This window comes from Notamacropus eugenii, chromosome 2, assembly GCF_028372415.1.
Source record: "Notamacropus eugenii isolate mMacEug1 chromosome 2, mMacEug1.pri_v2, whole genome shotgun sequence".
NCBI classification, from domain to species: Eukaryota; Metazoa; Chordata; class Mammalia; order Diprotodontia; family Macropodidae; genus Notamacropus; species Notamacropus eugenii.
The window spans coordinates 222,816,243-222,841,509 of NC_092873.1; the positions used below are offsets into that span (position 1 = coordinate 222,816,243).

At 39.2% G+C, this 25,267-nt stretch overlaps 2 protein-coding genes across 6 annotated transcripts in view; both read right to left on the bottom strand.

The window, feature by feature from the left end:
* Window positions 1–25,267, bottom strand: part of MAP7 (microtubule associated protein 7) — a 229,222-nt gene that overhangs the window by 168,832 nt on the left and 35,123 nt on the right. For 2 of the 5 annotated variants that reach the window (XM_072637678.1, XM_072637679.1), the window contains exon 1: window positions 17,265–23,929. The exons of 2 other annotated variants lie outside the window; for them this stretch is intronic. In XM_072637678.1, coding sequence (XP_072493779.1) covers window positions 17,265–17,397 — 133 coding nt within the window. In that variant the 5' untranslated portion in view covers window positions 17,398–23,929. Of the gene's footprint in view, window positions 1–17,264; window positions 23,930–25,267 lie in introns of those variants that run through there. One more of the 5 variants, XM_072637680.1, reaches the window with a different exon arrangement.
* MAP3K5 (mitogen-activated protein kinase kinase kinase 5) overlaps window positions 1–25,267 on the bottom strand; it is a 452,961-nt gene that overhangs the window by 100,412 nt on the left and 327,282 nt on the right. The window lies entirely within an intron of this gene.

Genomic DNA, 25,267 nt, shown 5'->3' on the forward strand with positions numbered 1-25,267 from the left:
GTTTCTTCTTCTGTACAGTAATAATAATAATAAATCACCTCGCTCCCAGGGGAGTTGTAAGGAACAAATGAGATAATATTTGTAAAACACTCTGCAAACCTTATAATGTATATAAGCGCTAGCTATGATGATGATGGTGATGGTGAAGATGATGATGATGGTGATATCATAAGATAGACTTAGTAAATGGTTGAATGATTGGACTCAAATGGCAATAATCAGTAGCTCTTTATTAAGTGGGAAGGAGTTCTCCAGGGATCTGCACTTGGCCCTATACTGTTTAACATTTTAATCAATGATTTGATAAAATAAAGATAGATGCCTATGATGAAAGCATAGACAACACATTCATCATATTTCAGGATACAAAACTGGGAGGGATAATTAACACATGGGATGGCAGCACACTCCAAGAAGATCTTGACTGTTGAGAAGACTGAGCTGAATTAAATAAGATGAAATTTAATAAGGATACATGTAAAAGTTTGCATTTGGGTTCAAGAAGTCTGCTTCATGAGTACAAGATGGAGATGTGATTAGAAAGCAGTTTATCTGGAAAAAAAAAAAAAAAGAGGGACATAGATTCCAGGAATCAGGCAGCGACAGTCCCATGATAGTCTATCACAGCTATAGCACAGCTGAGTTACTGAATACAATCCTGGGCACCACATATTAGGAAGGACGTTAATAAGTCATAGAGTATCCAAAGAAGGGCAATCAAGCTGGTGAAAGGCCTCAGGTACATGCCCTTTGAGGATCACCTGGACGCTTACCTGGAGAAAAGCTGTCTTTAAGTACTTGAGAAACTGTCATGTGAAAGAAGGATTAGTCTTCTCCTGATTGGCTCTAGAAGGAGCCAATGGTTGCCAATGGTTCCAACTAGGAACAATGGTTGGAAGTTTCAAAGAGTCATTTTTGGGCTTGACATAAGGAAAACATTTCCTAATAATTAGAACTATACAAGAGTAAAGGTTTTCCCCTTACTGGATCAGATCTTTAAGCAAACACTTGCTGAATGTCTTAGAGAGGGATTCTTAATAAGGCATTGCTGGTTGGAGATGACTCATCAGGTCCTGTCCACCACTGAAATTCTAATGGAGGAATCAATTTCACAGGTACAGAATGGGAAAGAAGAGGGTGTTTAGTTTAGACAGCACTTCCTCTGGAAAAAAATCAAGAAACTTTAATGACCTTCAAAAATGTATGAACCATGTAATATGGCAGCTCCCTGCCCCCCAAAAAGCCTCAAACTGGATAGCATCCAGAGGAGGGAAAGAAGTCTTGCCACCATGATGGCATCCTATATGGCATGATGGCATGCATCCTGAGGTGGCCTGAAGTTCAAATCCAGCTTCAGACACTCTAGACACAACTTGGAATTTGCTATTAAGGTCTTAGAGGCACTGTGCTGTATAGAGGCATAAATTTAAAGTTGAAAAGGACTTGAGAGATTATCTAGTCCAATTCTTCTAATTTTATACACGAAGAAAAGCCTAGAGAGGCTAAATAACTCACTCAAAGTTAAATAAGTAATATTATTCAAGCTTTGAAAGTATAGTGAAATTATATTTTTTATGAAAGTCCCTTCTTATGAAACTGCAAAATGCAATGAATGGTAAATTATATCTAATGGGTAATCATGAGCCTTTCAAAGTATTTTAAATGAGATTTATGTATTCTAGTTCACAAAAAGAGAGAAAAGAGAAAAAATGGGAAATTTTTTCCAATGACATTTTTAGGGTAAACTGCAAATTTCCGTTTTTATGTGAAAGATATTGTTACAAACTCACCACAGGACCAACTGAATTTTTTTAAAGTTGTGAATGGACCACCAAGCTACATAATTAACACTAAGAGATTGGGAACAAATTAATAATTGTTTACTGTTGTAATCAGGTTAAATTTATAACATAAGTTTAATGATATGCATGGTTCTTATGCTGCATTATAATGAGCCACAAATAGCAAGCAGTTCTTTAAACTGCTGTAAGTGCTTTTACTTTTATACAGCTAAACCAAGTACTTCTGGGCCTAAACGGGGTGGAGGCAGAACTAGGTAGAATCTCTTTGAAAATTCCTGGCCTCAATTTCCAACAGAAGATGCACTTTTTCATCCTGTAGAATCAGGAGGGTATTATAAATAAAAAGGACGTTGGGCTTAGGTCTGAGTTCAAATACTACCCGAGACTCCTAATGGTTATGTAACCCTGGGCAAGTCACTTAACCTCTCTCTGTTCCAGTTTCCTCATCTGTAAAATGAGGGCATTGAATCCAATGATCTCTAAGGTCACTTCCTAATTCTAAATCTACAATCCAAAGACATGCCCCTCCTCCAGATACTGGGGCCAAATAGACACGAGGCATTAATTGGGCTGGTATCCTCCCTTTGCTTGGCGTTTTACTGAGAGATGAATAGATGGGAAGATGGCAGCTTGCCTCATAGGTTGCTTTATAAGTAAACTTCCTGGAGCAGAAGAATCAAAGTTCTTCTTAAGATTAAAGAGTGTGGTGCTGAGATTCATGTGAGGCAAGGAAATAGGAGTTTTGACTTGCCTAGGGAAAGAGAAGGGATGATTTAGGACAGGAGTAGGGAACCTGGGGCCTTAAGGCCACATGTGGCCTTCTAGGTCCTTAACTGCAGTCTTTTGACTGAATTGAAATTTTACAGAACTTAAGGACCTAAAAGGCCACACGTGGCCCTAAGACCATAGGTCTCCCACCCCTGATATAGAACATGGAACATCTGGCAACAGAACTTACTGTGATTAGAGTAGACAGTCAAGAAATATTGATTGTCTATCATGAAGCAGCTAGATGGTAGAGTGGATAGAATGCTGTCGTGCCTAGAGTCTGGGAGACTCATCTTCTGGAGTTCAGATGTGGCCTGAGACACTTACCTACTAGCTGTATGACCCTGGGCAAGTCACTTCACCCTGTTTGTCTCAGTTCCTCATCTGTCAAATGAGCTGGAGAAAGAAATAGCAGAACACTCCAGTATCTATGCCAAGAAAACCCCAAATAAGATCAAGAAGTGTTGGAGGTGACTCAACAACATGGACCAGGCATTGTGCTAAGTGCTGGGAGTACAAAGTCAAAGACGGTCCCTGTTCTCACAGAGCTCATGGTATAAGGGGGGAGACAACAAATAACTGTATACAAACACGCTATGTACAAAATAAAATGGAAATAATCAATAGAGGAAATGTACTGGAGTTTAGAGGGATTGGGAAAGACTTTCTGTAGAAAGTGGGACTTTAGCTGGGGCTAGAAGGTAGAGATGAAGAGGGATGGAGCATTCCATACACGAGGAACAGCCACTGAAATTGCCTGGAGTTGAGGGATGAAATGCCTTAGTCAAAGAACAGCAAAAGGGGCCAGTGTCACTAGATTAAAGAATGCATGGGAGAAAGGGGATGGGGTGTAAGAAAACTCAAAAATGGGGGGGCAGGTTATGAACACTGGAGGATTCTATATTTGATCCTGGAAGTAATACAGAGCTGCTGGAGTTTATTAAGAAGGGGGCAGGGACCGCCATGGTTAGACATTAGGAAGATCACTTTGAAAGCTGAGTAAAGGAAGGAATGGTGTAGGGAGAAACTTGTGGCAGATCAACCTCTGTGGCAAGCTATTTCAATAGTCTACATGTGAAGCAATGGGGGCAGGGTGGTAGCAGGAAAAGAAGAGACAAGGGGACTTACTCAAAAGATGCAACAAAGATAAAATTGGCAGGTCTTGCCAACTGATTGGATATAGGATGAAGGATAGAGATTCTGGGCTCATAGGCTGTGGGAAAGAAGTTCTAGGTAGTGGGTGAGGAGGAGCATTAGATAAATATGTTTTCTCCACTTGGCCTCTGAAACCGAGGCAATTTTGTGAAAATAAAAAATGCTTGGCAGAAACACTGGTTGCCCATAACTACAGAGAGAAAAGGCATTCATATCTATTGTAGATGGACCCACAGTCTATTTATTATTTATTAAACAATAAAGTAAGTTATTTGGCACACGTCTCTAGTTTTAAACTTCATAGATTCGTGGAATTCCAGATCTAGGAAAGACTTGGGACATCTTCTAGTTCAGTCCCCTTTATTTTCCAGATGAGAAACCTTGGCTTCCCATGTGTTTATTTGTTTTGTTTGACTGTACTTATTTTGTTACAACAGAGGGTTCAATTTGGGGTAAAATAGTGATGAAAAAAAGCAAACAACATTTAAAAACAAACCCTTTGAGAGTGGGGGAAGAAACCTAAATAAAGCAAAACAAACATAATTATCCAGAATCTCATCGGCAATGGTTTGAGAGATGATAACATATAGAAAGCAGGGGAGAAGGTACGAACACAGACAGTTCTCCAAGTCCTGATGAATTATCCCTGTGGAAAAGAAGATTATGCTAATTGGTCAGGAAATCAGTTAACACGGACAAGCTGCTGTAGTCCCTGTTTTTGATGTCTCTCTCTAAGCAGTCCATCAAACTGAACTGTTGGTGATTCTTCTCCCAAAACAACATCAAAAGGGGAAAAGAGATTCCCATTTTCCTTCCTTTCTTGTTTCTTTTCTCCAATTTTGACTTGTGAAGCTTGATTAGAAAAAGCAGTTGCTACAGGTCTTTGTAATAACATCCTTTCACTTCCTCCCTTCCTTCAAAGACCTAGATTCTTTCATTGGAGAAAAGCAAGATCTTTTGATAATCAAGTAGTGAGACAATCTGGTAACTTCTGAAAGATCACTGGTTCTGAATTCAGAGAAAATGGGTTCAAATTCTGCCTCCAGTTCTGCTTGATACGGAGCAAGTTATTTAAACTGGGCCTCAGTTTCCTCATCTGTAAAATTGATGGCCTCTAAAGTCTCTCCCAGTTCTAGAGCTATGATCTCATGATGTTAGATCTCAGGTAGGCAGTCCTAGTCATACTTATTGACTTTACAACTACTCTGTCTAATATGCTGCTCTGTAGAGACTTCAACCTGTAAGTGATGCAAATGTGGTCAATGGTGCTAACTTCAATCCCATTCAGACATACCACTGTGTAGAAAAGATTGGACTTAAATGGCTAAGTAGCCAATTTGAAAAAGAAGAAACTTAGAAGAAAAACTTGAAAAAAAAAAGCATCAATGTAGTACTGATATCTAAGGCAATTCAGTAAGTCAGAGGTTGGTACAGTCTTGTAACCAAAGAAAGTGGGTCCACATTTGCCTAATGTGAAACCTCAAAGTATAAACTTCAGTTACCCCAGAGTCAATCAATAACAGTCAATAAACATTTATTAAGTGCCCACTATGTGATAGGCACTGTTCTAAGTGCTGATGTTTATATTATAGGGAAGGAACTTAATTTAGTTCTCAAAATTTGAACTAGATGACCAATGAGGTCTGTTCTAGCTTAGGCCTATGATCCTACAATCATAAAGACTCCTTTCATACTTCACACTTCTGACAGTAGGGATCTACCTATTCTGAGAAACCTGTTTTTCTACCGTCTGAAAACAAAGAGTCTAGGCTGAAGTAAAGACAACATTATAAAAGACGTATATAAAAGGAAATTTCCAAAGGTGGCTGGGTGAGGCCTAGGAATGGGTGGGGTACCCAAGAGAATTACATTTTGGATTTTGTTAAGCTAGGGTCATCTCTTGCTATAGAATGTTTCCCAATGTGAAGAAGAACACTCTTGACACTGGTAACACTAAAAATAAAAATAGTTTGGACCAAAGTTTAAGACCAAAGAGAACTTGTTTCTTTAACACAGTTTTTTGCACCCTAGTTCACAACTCAATGGTTTATAGCAGGAACAGATTAGTAAAGGACTGACCTCAGAATGGAAAGCATGCTCCCATAACACTATGAACAACAAACATGTTTGTAGGGATACAGTAAAAAAAGAAAAATCTCACAAAAGGAAACAGGGAGGCTCTAAAAACTTAGGGAAATGGAAGCTTTTGCCTCTAGCACTGGAATTTGAGTCAACCAGGTCATTACAGGGTGACCAGAATCTGATGACTGAAATGGCCTTACGTGGCATGAATTGGTAATCTCAGTGCAGCACCTAGTGAACAAAGGTCTTCATTACAAAAGCCACTATCACACGGTCAGGAAAGGGCAACTATTTCTCTGGACCTGCCCTGAGTTCAGGGCAGAGTCCTGGTTCCTGGAATGTGTAATGGTCTTCCCAACTCCACCTCCAAACATTATTCCTGGCTTGGAGCTTCAGCATGTCATCTTTCATCAGTAATCCCATCAGAGGGTAAACACTGATGTGACTGGAGGCCCCAAATCCAGACACCATAGCCCTTCAAGGGTATCCAGTAAAGCCTTCTGGGTTCAATAAGGACCCATTAAAAGTAGGGCAGCAACTCTGTCTGAAAACAGAACTGATCCTTTTGTTATAGTAAAGACTTGGAACATAAGAAGGTGCCCACCAACTGAGGAATTGCTTAACAAACTACAGCTTATGGATAGTACAGAATATTAATATACTATAACGCAGCACGAGAGACTTTCAAAGAAACATGAGAAGGCTTGCCTGTACTGACGCAGATTGAAATGGAAAGAATCCAGAGAAAAAGTTATATAAAAACAAAATTGTAAAGAAAAACAACTTTATGTGAGACTTGAGAATTCTGATCAATGAAACCATAAATTATAATTCTAGAGGGCTGATGAGCAGAGGTCACTCACCTCCTAACAGAAGTGACAGAGGCATGGTCATGACATTTTGGACTAGACCAATATGAAAATTTGTTTTGACTACCTATTTTCTACAGGGATTTTGTTTTGTTATAAATTAGTCTTACAGGGTGGAAAGAGAGACTGAGGGAAATGGAAGGTGAAAGGGAAGAGAAGGGATAAAGGAAGGGGAAAGGAAAGAGGGAAGGGGAAGTGGAAGAGTGACGAGGAAAAGGAAGGGTAGTAACAAACAGGGAAGCTTTGAAATTTATATTTTGAATTTGTTATATATTTTAAAAGAAAAGCTAACTACAAATAAGAGATTTGTAATTTTATGTAGAATCCTCTTTCTGTTCTGCTACGTATGTGAAAATTCTCATTTTATGTAGTACTTAATACACACACATACACACACATACACATACACACACATACACACACACACACACACACACACACACACACAAGAAGCTTCTAGGATTGTGAGTTTTATTTAAGCCTTTGAAAAAATATAGGAGTTCTTCCTGAGTACTTTTGATATGTGTTTTTCCTATCTCCTCCAGTGTATTAGTAACTCCCAACTATCACATTCATTCTTTATCTGGCCATCATATACCACAGCACAACATATGCTGATTTTTTTTCCTCAGAGTGGTTTCTCTGTACCTGCTGTCTGTTCATAAGAGAAACAGAAAATACCATCAAAGTAAAAGCTAGTGAAATTAAAGGGGGAAGTAGCCTGTCTACAAATACTATCAGAGTAAAGTGACAAAGATTTCCCTCATACCAGGAAGGTATGTTGATGACAGCTTGTATATGAGGGGGGAAAAAAATCACTGCAGATACTGTGAACGGATGAGATTCAGTAAAAAACATGAGTATGACCTATGTCCTGTGATTTTCTCTTATTTCACTGGCTGAAACCCCAATCTTCTAACTCTGATATGATCCAAAGAGCAGTAGAAAATAAGCAAAGGCAAAAAAGTTGCCTGAGCTGGGACAGGGGTGAAAACAATTGTTTGTGCTTTGATTTCAGAGATCACTAAGAATCACAGCTGGTGTGCTGCATGTATTCTGAGACTCAGCAGCCCCAAAAAGGTTCCAGTTGCTCTCTAAATCCCATGGCTTAAAAGGTTCACTTCCATAATCACCTTTAACACAACAAGCAGCAGAGGCAGGATTGGGCTCTGACATAATGGCCATGTCTTTCCCTTCATTTACCATCACAAAATTACAGGGTGTTTTGGTGCCTAATCTACATGACACAGAGCACATTTGGTCTATACGTAAATAACCATGGCCTGAAAAGTCAAGCCAGGGCAACAACCATTTCTAAGCATCTGTCATATGCTCTGATTTACATTGTACTAGGTAATGAATACACAAAAATGGAAAATGGAAGAGTGGGATGGGGACGGGGATGGGGACAGGGAGGGAGAAGGAGAGGGGGAGGGGGAGGGAGAGAATGTTTATCTATATTAGCTGTGTAGGTGTGACTGAAAACACTCCCTAGGAGGAGCAAAAGCATCCTGGAAGTTTACAGACACCACAGCTTTGCCCTAGTTTTCTAGGCTACTGTTTTTGTTCTTTAAATATTATTTTTTTTATTATTAAACATTATATACCTAGATGTTTCATTAGTAACAAACTGAGTTAGCATAAAGAACTTTCTGGACATCTCCAGCCATGTCATTGGCACTCCGTGGAGCCACCATCTCCATTTCTTCTCTCCACATGAAAATGGATTCTACCACTATGATTGGCTTTAATAGCCCAGTTTGGGCCACCATGCTCAGTCTGAGGCCTCAGTCTATCCTTCCTGAACACCTTCAGTCATGCAACTGAGCAAGTATTGACTTCACCTCTCTAGTTTCCCTTTATATATCAGCTTTCCCCATATTCTCCCATATAACACATGCATTGTCTTGTCAACTACCATCCCACCAGTTTTAATTAATATTTTAATATCAATTTAATATTGGCTAATAATTTAATCTTGAATAATTTAATATTTGAGTTAAGCAACAACAGCCTGCACAGTGATATCCCTTTTAAAAATAAAATTTAACTTGACTATACAGGATGTCCTAAGAGTCTTAAGCTTCTTAAAGCTTAAGAATTAAGTAGGATTTTGGGGACACTCCTATATTTTTAAATGTACTGTTTTGTAATTTTTTTTTTTTACTATTTTAACAATCATATTTCATTTTACCTGGTTTCCTTTTTAATTCTATGCATTTTACATTATTTAAATATTATATAGCATGGTATTTATATATAGTATTTAATTATAACATTTAATTAAAAATTATACAGTATTTAAAAACACTATAATGAAAAGAAGATCACGGACTTTACCAGACTGCCAAAGGGATCCAGGACAGAACAGAAAGGTTAAGAACCCCTGGACTAGATTTTAAAATTTTCTTTCAGCCCTACATTCTGTGATTCAGTAAGGGCAGCTAATGGGACATGCAGACTAAACCATGGAACCTTGAACTTGTGGAGTTTCTACAAGGTACTAGGTAGTCATCTGCCAATAATAATAATAGCTTATATTTATAGAGTTTACTATGTGCCAGGCACGATGCTAAGTCCTTTACAACTATTATCCCCATTTGATCCTCAAATCAACCCTGAGAGGTAGGTGCTAGTATCATCCTCATTTTACAGATGAGGAAACTGAGGCAAACAGAGGTTAAGTGACTTGCCCAGGGTCACACAGCTAGTAAATGTGTAAATCTGTATTTGAACTCAGGACTTCCTGACTCTGGGCCCAGCTCTCAATCCACTGAGCCATCTAGCCAGGTATCACCTTTTTTTGTCCTCACCCTCCTAGAATCCCTGCCTTCCTTCACAGGACAGCTCACTTGTTTGTCACTGCCTACAAGGAACCCTTGATTCCAACCCCCCCCCCCCATTTATTAATCTACTCTTAAAACTATTTTGTGCTAATCTGCATGTACTTTGTATTTATTAACTTGCGTATATATCATATCCTGTCACCCCCCCCAAAAAAGAATGCAAATTGCTTGAAGTTAGAGATTGTTTTCTTTTTGTCTTTGTATTTCTAGCACATAGCAAAGCCTTGCATATAGAAGATTCTTTAAAAATACCTGTCGAATAGAATTGAAGAGTCTAGTCCCACTAACTTCTTGTCATGCTACTGCTTTGGACCAATGGACTTGGGTCTTGGAGTAGTATGAAGTGTCTACCTTACCTTTTAGTTGGAAACACTTGGAAGTTGGCAAACCTAATTAGAGCCCCAAACACAACTGATGGCCCCAGGATCTAGACAGTTTCTAGGGGGAAACCAAGGTCAAAATTCATGATTATTTGACAAAATATAGATTGTATTAAAAGTCACTTTTTATATGTGGTATCATTTTCTGCTACCGTAAGACACAATAAAAGAACATCAGCAAGATTCTTCCAAGCCAAAAAAAGCAACAGAGAATCTAACTTAAGTTTGCTTTTTAGAGATATGCTGATCTTAGTGCAAATGGATATTTCATTCAAGTATAGACCATAACCTTCCAGTAAATGGGACCCATAAGGCATGATTCAGGAAACCATTATTTGTTTCTGGTGTTGAGGCACTCATAATTATTCTGGTTCTCCAAGTATAACTAATGAAATAGATCTATATATGTCTAAGAAAGTTGTTTACTTTAACTATGGCACAGCAAAGTCCATAAAGTAGCTCACAAAAAATCTGGTTATGCTACAGTTTAAATCCTACCTTGCCCCATGAGTGCAGTTAAGTGGCACAGTGAATAGTGTTAGATTTGGAATTCGGAAGACCTGAGTTCACTTACCAGATGTGACCCTGGGCAAATCACTTAACAGGCTCTCTGCCTCAGTTTCCTTGCTGTAAAGTGGGGATAATAATAGCATCCACCTCATAGGATTGTCGTAAGAGACAACTGTGATAATATTTGTAAAGCACTTAGCCCAGACCCTGGCACATTATTGCTGTCACCATTTAGTCATTTTAGTCATGTCTGACTCTCCTAGAGCCCATTTTGGATTTTCTTGGCAAAGTTACTGGAGTGGTTTGCCAGTTTCTTCTCCAGCTCACTTTACAGATGAGGAAACTGACGCAAACAGGGTTAAGTGACTGGCCCAGGCTCACATTGCTGGTAAATTTCTGAAGCCAGATTTGAACTCAGGTCTTCCTGACTCCAGGCCCAGCCCTCCATCCACTGTGCTATCTAACTGCCCCTTTCTTCTCTTCCCCCACTTGCACCCACTAGGTATCTCCTTTACCAAAACAGAGAAAGGCAATAACATGGATGTTATTCATTAATCTGGTCAACAAATATTTGTTGAGTCTACATAATAAGAAGAAATTTAACGGGAACAAATGTAAAGTTATACTCAGGTTCAAAAAGCAACTTTATAAGTACACAATAGGGAGATAATGGCTAGCCTAAGGGTGGGGAACCTGTGGCCTTGAGGCCATATCTGGTCTTTTAGGTCCTCAAGTGCAGCCCTTTGACTGAAAGGACCATAACAGAACACATAGAGGGCCACATGTGCTCTCAAGGACACAGATTCCCCACCCCTGGGCTAGACAAAGGTCTAAATATTTTAGGGGGCTGCAAGCTCAATATAAGTCCTAAGTACTGTACAGTATCACCAAAAAAGCACTGCATCAGCAATCTTCAGCTACAACAGAGAGGAATATTGTTCAGAGACTGGGGGTGGAGGGTGGGGGTGTGACAGTTCCACTGTACTCTGTCCTGTGAAGGCTGCATCTGAAATATTGCATTCAGTTCTGGGTACCAAATTTCAGGAAGGATGTTGATAAGTTGGAGAGCAGCCAGAGGAAAACAACTAGGATAATGAAAGGCTGATGATCATATCATATAGGATCCATTGAAGGAATTGAAGATGCTTTTAGTGGGGATGAGGGGAGAACTAAGGCAGGGGGGACATGATATGTATCTTATGTCTGAAAGACTGAGACATGCACTGGGCAGTAAATTTGTTCTACTTGGCCCCAGAGAGCAGAGCTAGGCAGGATGGCCAGAAGTTGCAAAGAAGCATATTTGGGCTTGATGTAAGGAAAACTCTCCAATAGTAGACTGAACTATCCTAAGAAGGAGCAGATTCTTCCTTATTGGAGGTCAGCTAGGAAGGGGTGGGTGACTATTTGCCACATGTGCTGTAGAGAAATTTGGGCTGTACTATGACCTCTCCATCTCTTAGTACACAGCACTATGTCAGTCTTATCTCTGATATGCCCTACAGTATCTGTTGGGTTTTTTAAAACAAACATCTGATTGTAAATTCTAATTTTTAAATTTATATTTGGATCATTCTTCACAAGTAGGGTTATCCAGTTGACTTTGGGTTCAATATTTCCTTTACACAGCATGGATCAATTGAATTTCTTGTTCTCTTTAAAATAATAATTTTAGTCTATTAGCTGTTAAATTTTCCTGCTAAAAAGTTTTACCTAGTTCCTGAAATGGCACAAATAAGGACACTGGAAACAGACAAAAAACAGACAAAAGAAGAAAAGAAACAAGGAATGTTGTGTGTGAATGAATCTAGAGTGGTATTCACACTTCTCGACACAAGACTCCTCTGCAAACAAAAAAGACCCATGACTTACAAAGAGGGCATTACAGTGGCTGGATCATCACCCGTCCAATGGGAATATAAATGGTAAATGGCAGCTAACATTTCATTTGGAAGCTTTAACAGGCAAGAAACTCTACCTTTGTAGTGAGCGAGCCAAAAAAAAAGCCAGTGCAGGTTCCAGAAATCTACAACACTTTAACAACATGGAAGAGAATACCTATGCCTAGTTTCACAGGAAATGTGAGGCAGGATTCTACTTCTCTTCCCAAGCCAACTAGCAGTTAATTGATTGACAGCAAAAAGGTGGGGTGGGGAGGCAGAATGATTAGCATTCACAGTAACACAGTAGTCAACTACTACCACCTCTGGAATAGTGATACATTGGTTTGCCAAAGGAGACTGAAAGTCGTTATAATAAGAAAAAAAAAAAAGGGACTCACTACTGCCCATTCCTCAGAACATTTTCAGAATTTCTCTGGAATTGCTTTCACTCTCTATGGTATATTCACTTAAATAAGCTCAAGAGTGATCAATCTTCATCCCTTGAAAATGGCTTTGATCTTCAGAAACAGTCAAAAGTCATTCAAAGACAATCCTGGTAATCAATTTAGGCACTATTATTATGAGGAAAAAAATAAATAGATTGGGGCATTTGGGTGGCTTGGTGGATAGAGCTCTGGATCTGGGGTCAAGAAGACCTGAGTTCAAATTTGAACTCATATATACACTAGCTGTGTGAACTTAGGCCAGTCACTTTGCCTCTGTTTGCCTCACTTTCCTTATCTGTAAAATTGGGATACTGATTGTTGTGAGGACCAGAGGAGATAATAATTATAAAGTGCATAGCACAGTGCTCGATATACAAATGTTAGTGACTATTATTAGATGAGAAGACAGACAATGGAGTGGAGTATAGGGCTACCTGGCCTTAGATTCAAGAAGATCCAAGTTCAAGGTCTGCCTCTGGCACATGTTGCCTGAGTGATTATGGGCAAGTTGCAACTTTTGGGTACTCCAGGGACTCTTCACAACTCTAAGTTACAGAAAAGTTGTTATATGTAGCTGAGGAGGGAATTTCCAGTTCAGGGAGTTCCTATACTAAATATCAATCAATCAATAAAAAATAGTAAAATGTAAGCTACTTGCAGTGACGGTTTATAGGCTCTTGGGGTAAGAAATTGAGCTTTCAGACTCTAGAAGAAACTCTAGAGACCCCCAGGGAACTTCCTTGTCCTTTGCTTTTAACTTTTACCTATTTTTATGACTTTTACCTGGTTTGATCTCATGTGAGGTGCTTTTTAATCACCCTGAGGACTGCTTTCATGGGGGAGGGGGGATATATTAACGATTCATCAAAGGTAATTGATTGTTTGAAACCTCAGGTTCTGAGTTATCCACATCACCAGACTAAACCATGACTCAAACACTGCCACACAGTAGGCACTTAATAAGTATTGAATTAAATGAATCTCTTGTGCAGCTCACTCTGTAAGCCAATCCAAAAGAAGCTACAAAGAAATATTCTGAGTAATGGCAGCATGGCTGGATTGAGAATGAAATCTCACAAAGTGAACATTCACATGGAGTCATGAGTTCTGGTCAATTTGCAGAGTGGGCCTGACCAACTTGAATTTTACTGTGGGAGATGTGGCTTACAAAATGAATAGACTCTTTTTGAGTGTTTGTAAACTAGATTATAAGATTGTAAAGGGCAGGGACTTGAGGGGTTTTGTTTTTTATCTTTGTATCTCACATAGTAACCTGATTATTTGTTTGTTAAAATGAATCAAGCATCCAACACTATAAGGTACAAAGACTTGGGCACTTGCATTGGTAGTAGGATTTTCCTCTACAAGGGTTCAGGGAGTTCCTTAGGCCACTGAAATCAAAGGTCCAGTACCAATCCACAAGAAGAGATAGGTACCTTTAAGGCCAGCCAATTGGGGGTTGAGGGGAAGTCAAGCTAGTAGAAGCATTCCTTTTTAAAATTCATTCTAAGCAGTTACCTTTCATTTAGGCTACCTGGGAAAGCTACAATTCATCATTAAAACAGACACAAAATGTATCTCTGGATAGAAGCCCTTTAGCATTTTCAATTTAGTTATCGTGCCTCTTTCTTCCCAGGACTGATAGTGCAAAGAGATATCAGTCATGAAAACTAGGTTTAGACATGATTGTCTGGCTAGGCTGGGAAATTGGTAGAAAAGAAAACAAGTTTTTGATCACTAATCTTAATAATGGCACACAGAAAAGGTCCAATTAGGTTATCTGGGTCTGTTTTGAGAATAATCATTAAGAACTGAAACACCCTATAAGAGCTGCAGAGGAAAGGTACAGGTAACAGACAGCTAGCAGAGAATTAAAAAAAAAAAAACCCAACAACAAAAACTAGTCTGTCAAGTAACAGACACAAACTGGAGTAGGAAATATTTGAAATTTTCCACCCAACTATTGTCATGGGGTAAGGTAACTCACTGATTTAGTTTATCCTTCTGCAAAGTAATGAGTCACTTCAGCTCTCTGATCCTCAGTTTTTTCATCTGTAAAATGAGAGAGTTGAACTAGATGATTCTAGCTCTAAATCTTTGATCCTGCGGTCCTATGTCAATTATCCAGGTTCATAGCCTTACTGAGTGCCACTGAAGATAGGATTACTTTTAGTAGAGATGCCAGAGTTCATAAAGTCATTTCCCCATGGTCTAGCAAGCAAGTTTTTTAATAAAGTTATGATCAGAAACTTGGTCTTAGACTAATCAGTTGTTTCTCTTAAGAATGCGGAGAATACCCATTAGATAAGATACTAAGTAACTAGATAAGATACTAAAGACCTTTTCTCTCTATTCTCACTGGCAGATTTGCTGGCATAAGTCATTGAAAGACACTGGACCACTTCAGAAGGGGTCCAGCTTGTAATGAGTAAGAAAAGGTATGAGACCCTTTGCCAGCACAGTGAATTTCCATTTCTTTGGGGGAGAAGAGAGAAAGAAGAGAAAGACTAAAGATTCTGCAACCCCAACCCCCAGGATTAAAGTCTCTTATTTTCCTAAACCACTATTGATCAATACAAAGAGGATATATTTGTACAGTAGTTTTCTTTTTAAAATATTCTCATTGTTTCCCCTTCAAATGAGATGGATAAAGAAAGATAAGAGTAATGAGGGAAGGCATCAAGGAAAAAAAAATCTACAGAAAAGGGTAATACAAGAATGAAAAATGCCATTCTCATGAACCACTGTCCCAACCACACAAAGGAAAATCATCACAAATCAGAAGAATGCTTCTAAAAAAGACCCCATGGGAACAATCCCATAAAATCCACATGATCATTAATTTTGAAAGTCACCAACTCCTAGGTGACCAGATGATTTGCTAATACAGTTTAGAGGACTTAGTTCATTGTCAACAGCCATTTGAACTAGAATATGTGGCTAACTCCCAGGCAAACTAAGAGGACAGAAAATAAACAAACTTCTATTCACAGTAGTGCTAAATCACTAAGGTCATTCTGCAAGGAATGGCAGTCTCCAGATAAAACCATGCCAGATATTAAATAAGAATGACTATAGTAATAAGATTATATGTTACAGGAACACACTGAATGAGATTAAAATGAAAGACTAAAAATCATCAGTGCTATTGCAAAAAGCAGAGTCTGTAAATTAGATTACAATTCATTCAAGCACCAGAAAAATCACTAGTCCTCAGACATGGGGTCCTGATTAAGCATTTAGTCTTCTGCTGTTTAAATATTTTCCCACCAGAACTCTAGGTTTCTTCCCTGTAAGTATAAGAGGAAAATGTGATAATTCAGGGACAGAACAATAACACATAGTACACTAATTGCTACAAAGAGCTTGGGGCTGGTGGTGGAAGTGGGGGTAATGCCGGAGGGAAGAATCCCAAAAGACAGTCCCTAATGTAGCCAAGAGAAAAAAAGCACTGACAAATGAGTTGGGAAGCTGAGCAGAGAGCTAGCATACTAAAAACTTCAAACTCAAGAATGGAAGTCACAATTCTGAAATGCTGCCTTCTCAATGTGCTAATTAAAACTCTAGGAGTCCTGGCTGGAAGACAGGGCTGTACATGATGCAGTACCCAGTGACTCAACTGGCTGGGTGAGCTTCTGTTATATTCCATCATTATGTAAAGATCAGCAAACCCTCCTCCGTGACCCATATATACACACATTTATCTATATGCATACACACACTCAGTATATTTTACCTTCCAGAAAAAACATTTAGAAACAAGGTTATCCTCCAAAGTTCAATGCTCTGACTGCCTTTTCAAGGCGGGGGGAGGAAATTTGGAACTAAAAAATTGCTTTAAAGGAATATTAAATTTTTACATGTAATTAAGAAAAAAAATAAATATTCTTTGGAAAAAAGTTAAATGTTCTTGTTACTACCATTCCTCTGTTGTCCCTCTAACTGCCCTCAGCCCTTCCCCACCCCCCCTCACTCATGGTATTTTCTTTTTCCCACTCTTAATGCACACACACTTCAGTATAGAAACACAGCATACTATCCTTCCATCCTTGGCCCAGGTAAGGTTGAATTCATTATGCTACAAACTCCAAATCCCTATTCTTCTACCTAAAACCCCCTTCCGTAAAACAACACAGGAATCATCTGATCCTTCTAAAGAAAGTGGGGACCTGCTTATTTCAAACCGTGACAACTTAAATTACCTCCTCCTGACACTGATGGTGCAATTATTAACCATCAGTGGAGACCCGTGTGTAAAATAAGGGTCTCAAAGCAGAGAGAGCAAAGGAGGTGGCTTTGTTCAACAAACCTACAAAATCAAGGGGGTTAGGCGAGAGGAGGAGAGGTACTGAATACTCCCCGAATTAAAAAAAAATGTACAAAGCGTGGAAACGTCAGCCGGCAAACTATCCTGCTAGGTCATAAACACTCCACAGTGCAGCATGCCCTGTACGTACAGTGGGTAGCAGCCTGCCTTGGGCAGTGTGCACAAACCTGAGCGAACTGGAGAGAGAGCTAAGGCATACCTTTCGGTCTTCTGGAATTTCCATTCTTTAGGTGTTCCTCTTCCTCATTAATGGTGAATAAACCAGGGGGATTTGGCCTTGAACTGGTCCTCTTCAATCTCTCTTGTCGGATAGCAGTAGCTGATCCAGGCATGTCGCTGCCACTTGAGGGGGTTTGTTTGTTATTAAAAATATATGTTTATGTAACTGCAGCCTGGTGAAGCTGCTAGCTCCTAAGCGGCCGGATCATTTGAGCACTTGTAATAGATCCCCTACGGGTAAACAGTGCAAACAGCTGACAAATACTACCATCGGCTCAGCAGCGGAGGGCCTGCGGTTCCCCCCACCTGCCTCCCTCCCGAGCCCCTTCCCACTCCCACTCACTCTCCGCATTCACCCATCCCCGCGCTCTCAAGGAAAGCCCCGATTAAAGGCACAGTGCATCGGTGCGATGCCTCTCTCCACTGCCTAACCTGTTCAATCAGGTCCTCCTTCCGCACCCTTTCCCAATCTTCTTTCAGCTACAGCACACTAAAATATTCAGCACGCAACACAAGAGGGGAAAATATGATACGCCACCGTTAACAGTTGCCCTGACAACCCTGACATATCCTAATCAAAGGAGGGCTGGGAGCGTCTCTGACTCCCCCAGCTGCAAAGCAGCAGCTTCCCGGAATGCCAGGTCCTGGGAACTCAAAAGCAGTGTGAACCTGGGCAGCTCCTTTCCTTCCCAGAGCAGCAGCAGCAGTGGCACTGGTGGCAGTGGCAGCGGAGGCAACAGCAGAATGGGAGGAGGGATGGAGTTTTGCTTGCACAAGCAGAGGAGGATTCAGTCAAGAGAAAGGGCTCCAGGCAGGAAGCCTGATTTTTTTTTTTTTTTTTTGGCCAGGTACTCAATTCTTACACTCTAAATCCCTGGCTAAATCAAAACCATGGTTGGGATCATCTCCCATCATCTCAAGTCCAATGTCACACCCAAGACTTGCTGGCATCCCTGTGTATAAACATAGGCATACCCTCCAAAACTTAAGTTTGCCAGTAGTTGTCAAGCAGCACATTGTGTACGCAGTACAAAGCAGTCTCCAAAGAATGCCAATAACATGGATTCTGCTTGATATCCACATAGATCATAACTTGGAATGTATACAGAGCACTTCAATGTCAAGTTGACAGAACAGAATTGAGTAAATTAGTTCTGTGGAATAGAAAACCCTGACACAATTAGAGCTCATTCAGAAAATTTTTCCCTTTGTACAAGCAAAGTTGCTACTGGCAATTCTGGGTATTCCTGGCAATTGTGGCCCTTGACCCAAATTTCACTTGTTTCCCCCTTGGGCTCTTATCTCTAAAGCAGACAATCCTAGGAACCATTTGGGGTTTCTTTGAAAAATGAGACTCTCGCATTTGGATTCCCTAGTTATGCCCCACCCCAAAGCACTGAACATTTGAAAATTTGTACCTCTCAAAGTTTTCAGACAAAGGAGAAAATGACATAACTTTGCAACATCTCTCAAGTGGAGAGAATCCTTGCCTTAGCGATTGTTTTTTTTAAAAAACAACAAACAACCATGACTATATTCTGATTTGTCCTTCCACCATTTGTGTGTAGTTTATACAATAGTAAGAACTACAGTGTGTTCCAAAACCAGGATGAGATCCACCATATAGGTTTTTCCATACTAGTAAAAATCCCATTCTCACCAGGAAGTGTTTTACTACATGTATTTTTGTACTAGTTCATTCGCAGCTTTATAACCATTTCCTACTTATACTATATGAGAATGTTTTCTCTGTCTCCACAGACTGAAATTTTCCTCCAGGGGAGCCTTGAGATCTCTGATTGACTTCCCACAATGCCCACTGCAATACTAGGTACATAGTAAATGACTGGATACTCATGGTTCCCATAAATCTGTTCCTTGGGAGGCTTAAGGATTAAATTAATATCCACTAAACCTGGAGTCCAAGGAAACAGAGGTAAGTTCAAACTTGAGTTTCTGGCCAAGTTTTGTTCATTTATGTAATGTTTCTTTGGGAGAGGCATTTTTTTTTTGGTTTTTCTGTTTTCTTTTTTTTAATTTAATATATTTTATTTTCCCCCAATTACATGTTAAAACAATTTTCAACATTAAAAAAAATACTTTTGAATTCCAAATTCTACTTCTCTTTCCCTTTTCCCTCCCTGAGACAGTAAATAATCAGAGATAGGCTGAGGAAGAGCCTATTTTTTAAAATTAAAATGTTATTTTCAGAAATTCCTTTTTCTTTCTTATGCTTCCCTCTCTGATGCTTTTCTCTTCTGAAACTGATACAAGCAATTGACTTTTTAAAATCTCTTTTTCTTTTGCCAGCACATCCACACTAAATGAACAGGTTTCTCAGAACCATTTTTTTTTTACCCACTTCTTCCACAGGGTCAGTCAGACTCATTCTGACAACAGCAGGATCACACACAAAATAAGCATGTTTAAAAATACCACTTTTGCTCATTGGATAAAGAAAGTAGAAGAACCTCCATCAGTCTCAAGTCAAATGACAGATTATATTTAGAATGACCTGGCTTCAAGGAAATAGTTAACTTCTCTACTGATCTAAAATCACTATCATTTTTAGAAGAGGTAAGGTTAAAAGGATCTCCTTGCACTTTAGATATAAAAAGGAAATTGGCAACCTATTGCTAGTGGGGAAGTGAGAGAAAACTTTCTCAAATTGATAAGCAGGCATTTGAAAGGCTAAGTGCTGACAGGAATCCAAATCACTTGGCCACTACTTAATATTTATTTTCCATCTTACTCTCAAGGATGTGGCTTAAATGGTTTTAAAACCATTTTATGAGGGGAGCACAGGATCAAACTGAGAAGCTATTTGATAATTTAGCTTGCCTAAAGAACAGTCTCATGAAGACAGAAACTGTGATTTATTCATGCTCTACCTTCCAAGGAACACATATCTCGTCCTACTCCCCCCTCCATTTCTCTTTCCCTCTCTCTACTTATTGTGGAGGAAGACACAGTCTCTTTCTTGTGAAACTCCCTCTGAGAAATCAAGTTTATCAGCTTGCACCCAAGTGGCTCAGAATTGGGTCTTAAGCACCACACCCAGTCTGCTCCTGGTTTTCACTTTACTTAAATCTTGCAGAAATGTTATGCTAATTTCCAAGCTTTCACAAAGAAGGCTTCAGTAGAATGTGCCAGGTGATAGGTGATTCTTTGCCATCTTAATGCCAACAATAGATTCTGGTGGTGAATTCTAGTTTGTTTTAATTATAAAGTATGAGAATTGCCATCATTTTGCCAGCATTGTCCTTAATGCTACTCACTCAAAACCAGGGCACCTTAAGGTAGCTGGAGTCTGACCAGAGGGAATGAAGTAGGAACTCGAAAGCTTGTAAATGAGTTATATGAATGAGTGTTCTTGACCTCTTTGTAGCCTTTGATACTGTCCACCCTCTTCTTAATACTCTCTCCTCTCTTTCATGACACTGCTCTCTCCTCCTTCTCCTACTACCTGTCTGACCTGTCTTCCTCTGTTTCCTTTGCTGGATCTTCAGTCACTTCATGCCTGCTAACTCTGGAGGATAGATAGAGTCCCAAGGCTCTATCATAGACCCTCTTAAATGATCATCTCTATGCAGATGACTCTGATCTACTTGTCCAGTCCTAATTTATCTCCTGATATCAGTCTTACATCTCCAGCTTCCTATTAGACATCTCAAACTAGGTATCCTGTGGACATCTTAAACTCAGCATATCTAAAACTGACTCATCTTTCCCCAACAAATCTTCCCCTCTTCCTCAGATTAAGTTAAATTAGCAAGCACTTATTAAGTACTTATTATGTGCCGGGCACTACATGAAGCACTAGAAATACAAAAACAAAGAGATCAAGATGCCCTTAAGGAGCTTATATTCTAACAGAAGCCTGAAAGTGCTACAGAAAAGTGAGGTATTACTATTCTGTTCCACTTAGGGTTTCCACCATCCTCCCATTCACCAGGGTTCACCACCTAGGTGTGATGCTCAACTCCTCACTTTTTCTCAATCCCCACATCCAATCAGTTGTCAAGTCTTGTTATTCCTGCCTTGGTAACATCTCTCATAGACATCCCCTTCTCTCCTCTGGCACCTCATGCCTAGGCTACTACAATAGTCCTTCAGTTGGTCTCCCTGCCTCAAGACTCTCTCCACTCCAATTCATCTTCCTTTTACCCGCCAAATTGATCTTCCTACAGCACAAGTTTGATAATGTCACTCCTTCCCCAACAATCAAATCCAGTGGCTCCCTATTACCTTCAGGATCAAATATAAAATCCTGTTTGGCTTTATAACCTGGCCCCTTCTTACCTTTTCAGTCTTCTTGCTCTTTACTCCCCGCTTCATGTATTCTGTGATCCATTGACACTAGCCTCCTTGTCATTCTTTCCACAGGGCACACTATCTACCATCGTTGAGGATTTTCATTGACTGTCCCCATGAATGGAGCTCTCTCCCTCTTTTTCTCTCCCTTCTCCTAGCTTCCCTGGCTTCCTAAAGTCCACACTTCTGCAAGAGGTCTTTCCCAATCATCCTTAATCTTAGTTCCTTCCCTCTGAGGCCATCCCCAATTTAATAAATCTTGTTTGTATGCCGTTGTCAGCATGTTCTCTCCCCTGTTAGAGTGTGAGTTCTTTGAAAGTAGGAAGTATTTTTGCCTTTGTATCATCAGCTCTTAGCACAGTGCCTAGCACACAGCAAATAATAAATGCTTATTGAATGCTATTTAATGGATTGGGACAGCAAATTCAACTGAATCTTCATCTTGAATCATTAACATAGAGACCTGCCTTTTACTTTCCTCGCTGTCCTCCTCATTGTTTCCCCCTCAAAACAAATTGTGGTAAGGTAGCCTAGATTCTTATGTGTGCAGACTGAGTCCCCTGTTCAGGAAGGTTAATCTGTAAAAGCCTTCACGTATTCTTTATTAGTAGCTGGCAGTGCAACTCCATAACAAGATTTACAATTAAAATAGTCTTCTTTTTGACCCAGACCCATGATTTTATCAGTGTGTAGAAACTCCTTCCACCTAGGCAGATTAGGTTTTCATTTGTAATTTATAATTTTGGAGTTGCTTGTAGCACTGGGAGATTAAGTGACTTGCCTATCATCATAGAGATAGTATCAATCAATTAACCAATCAATCAACACGCATGTATTAGGCACTTGTTATGTTCCAGATATCATGCTATGCATTCAGTATGTGTCAAAGGTGGGACTTGGTTCCACATCTTCCTTATTCCAAGGCTGACACTCTTACCACTACTCTTGGCTATCTCTCACCAAAATAGCACCCCATAATCACTAAAAACCAATGTAATATATGAGTAAACAAGCAGCATTCCCTATAACATAAGCTGGACTCTCACTCTGTAGAATTTTATAAAAACAAAGAGACTATATTTTCAAATTTAGATTTATTTTGAGGGTAACCTAGGTCTTCTGTCAGTAGTGGTAGAGAAGGAAGCAACACTGATACTAGGGGAAGAATCTAAAATTAATCAAGCTATGAAGGCAAACATTACAGAGAAATCCACAAATATTCAAAGGAGATTGACCTGACGACGCATACACAAAAAACTAAATGGATGCAAAATATCTGTCATTCAGATCATGCAGTTGGATAGTTAGAGTTAATAGGTCATTATGTATATTTAGAATTGGCACTGACAAGAGAAAATGAGCTGGGTACAGACTTGACTAGGAGGAAGAGAGAAAGGTGGGTTCCATTTGGGAAACAATCTTATTTTAAACAATTACTGTGTGCAACTCATCTTTTCAACACAAAGGCTCTCCTGTCAGTACTATATACCTGTGAATTTTGGAATAGCCTAATCAACAAGGCATCAAAGTTGTGTGTGGCCAAAAAACACCAGATAAATGCATAGCAAGCACTAGTAAGCTACAGTATATTTCCAACAGTAATCTATGCAGAAGAACTGGTATAAGGAATATCATTAAAGCAATATCCAAAATATGTTGACAGAGAAGGATAAGAGATGGATAAGCCATGTGCTTCTCTGATCCCCACATAATGGAAAAAAAAGACAAAGTCTAGAAAGGCTCTATGGGTGAACATGCCACAGGCAGGGATGGCTTGAGACCTATATCAATGGAGGGAATGTTCTCATGGACAAAAATCACAGTCATTAAAGCATCGAGGCATAAGAAATGGAAAAGCTAACCAAGATTCGGAGAGATGCAGAAAACTGGGAAAGAATTTTTGCAGTTAGTGTCTGTGACAAAGGTCTCATTTCTAGAATATATAGAGAATTGAGTCAAATGTACAAAATATAAGTCATTTCCCAATGGATAAATGGTCAAAGGATATGAACAGGCAGTTTTCAGAGGAAGAAATTAAAGATATCTATAGTCATACGAAAAAATGCTCTAAATCACTTTTGACTAGAAAGATGCAAATCAAACAACTCTGAGGGAGCACATCACACCTATCAGATTGGCAAACATGACAGAACAGGAAGATGATAAAATGTTGGAGAGGATATGGGAAAGGTGGAACACTAATTCATCGTTGATGGAGCTGTGAGCTGATCCAACCATGCTGGAGAGCAACTTGGAACTATGCCCAAAGGGCTACAAAAATATGCATACCCTTTGACCCAGTAATACCACTTCTAGGATTGTATTCCCAAGAGATCATAAAAATGGGAAAGGGTCCCACATGTACAAAAATATTTATAGCAGCACTCTTTGTGGTGGCCAAAAACTGGAAATCAAGGAGATGCCCATCAACTGGGGAATGGCTGAATAAATTACGGTATATGAATGTAATGGAATACTATTGTGCTATAAGAAATGATGAACAGGAAGACTTCAGAGAGGCCTGGAAAGACTTATATGATCTGATGCTCAGTGAAAGGAGCAGAACCAGGAGAACTTTGTGCACAGCAAAGACCACAGTGTACTAGAGTTTTTTCTGGTAGATTTGGAACTTCATTGTAATGCAAAAATTAAAAAAATTCCCAGTGGTCTTTTAAGGCAAAATGCCTTCCACATCCAGAGAAAGAACTATGGAATTCAATTGCAGAATGTAGCAGATCATTTTTTGTGTGTGTGTTTATGTTCATGTTTTGGCTTGTTATATGATTTCTCCCATTCATTTTAATTCTTCTACACAGTATGACTATAGTGAAAATGTATTTAATAGGAATGTATGTGTAGAACCTATATAAAATTGTATGCAGTCTCAGGGAGGGAAGAGGGAGGGAGGAGAAAAAAAATCTAAGTTATATGGTAGTGACTGTAGAACACTGAAAATAAATAATATTAATTAAAGAAATGGAAAAGCTTAGACCTACGCCAGAGTTGAACTAGATGACCCTTGCAGTCTCTTCTAAATCTGACATTCGATGATTCTTTCACTCCTAAGCAGCACCTCCATACCGCAGAATTTACCCATACTTTTCTTTAATAACGAACATTGCTCAAGTGGTAGGAGAGAACATATATTTCTTTTTGTCACTAAAAAAAGGAAACTAAATTATTATTATTCAAATTCCTTTTATTTGTAATAGTTAACACTTTCTATTTTCCAAATACTATGTTATTTCTGATATGTGGGAGTTTTCCTTTGGTATTCACTGAGGAATTCAGAATATCTATTAACAAAACCAAACAAACAAAAAACTCTTTCCAACTGTAGAGTCCATTCTTTTGTGGCTGTGAGGTACAAAATCATCAAATGAGGTATTTGTGAAAGTCCTTTAAAAACTATAAATTATCACAGAACCGTAAAGCATTATCATCATTCACCTTGATATTATGTAATTTTGTGTCCAGTTTCATAAATACATAGAATCAATATTTGATAAGTATAGTAACCCAAATGACTGTTTCTTCTCAAGTGTCTAATGCTGTGCCAGATATACTGTTGATTCTCAACAGATTTGCTGTCGCTTGCTTACTGGTAACCATATAAGTGGCAGAGTCAGTTCGCTTTTTTATTTTTCATTTTAATCTTTAATCCAATTA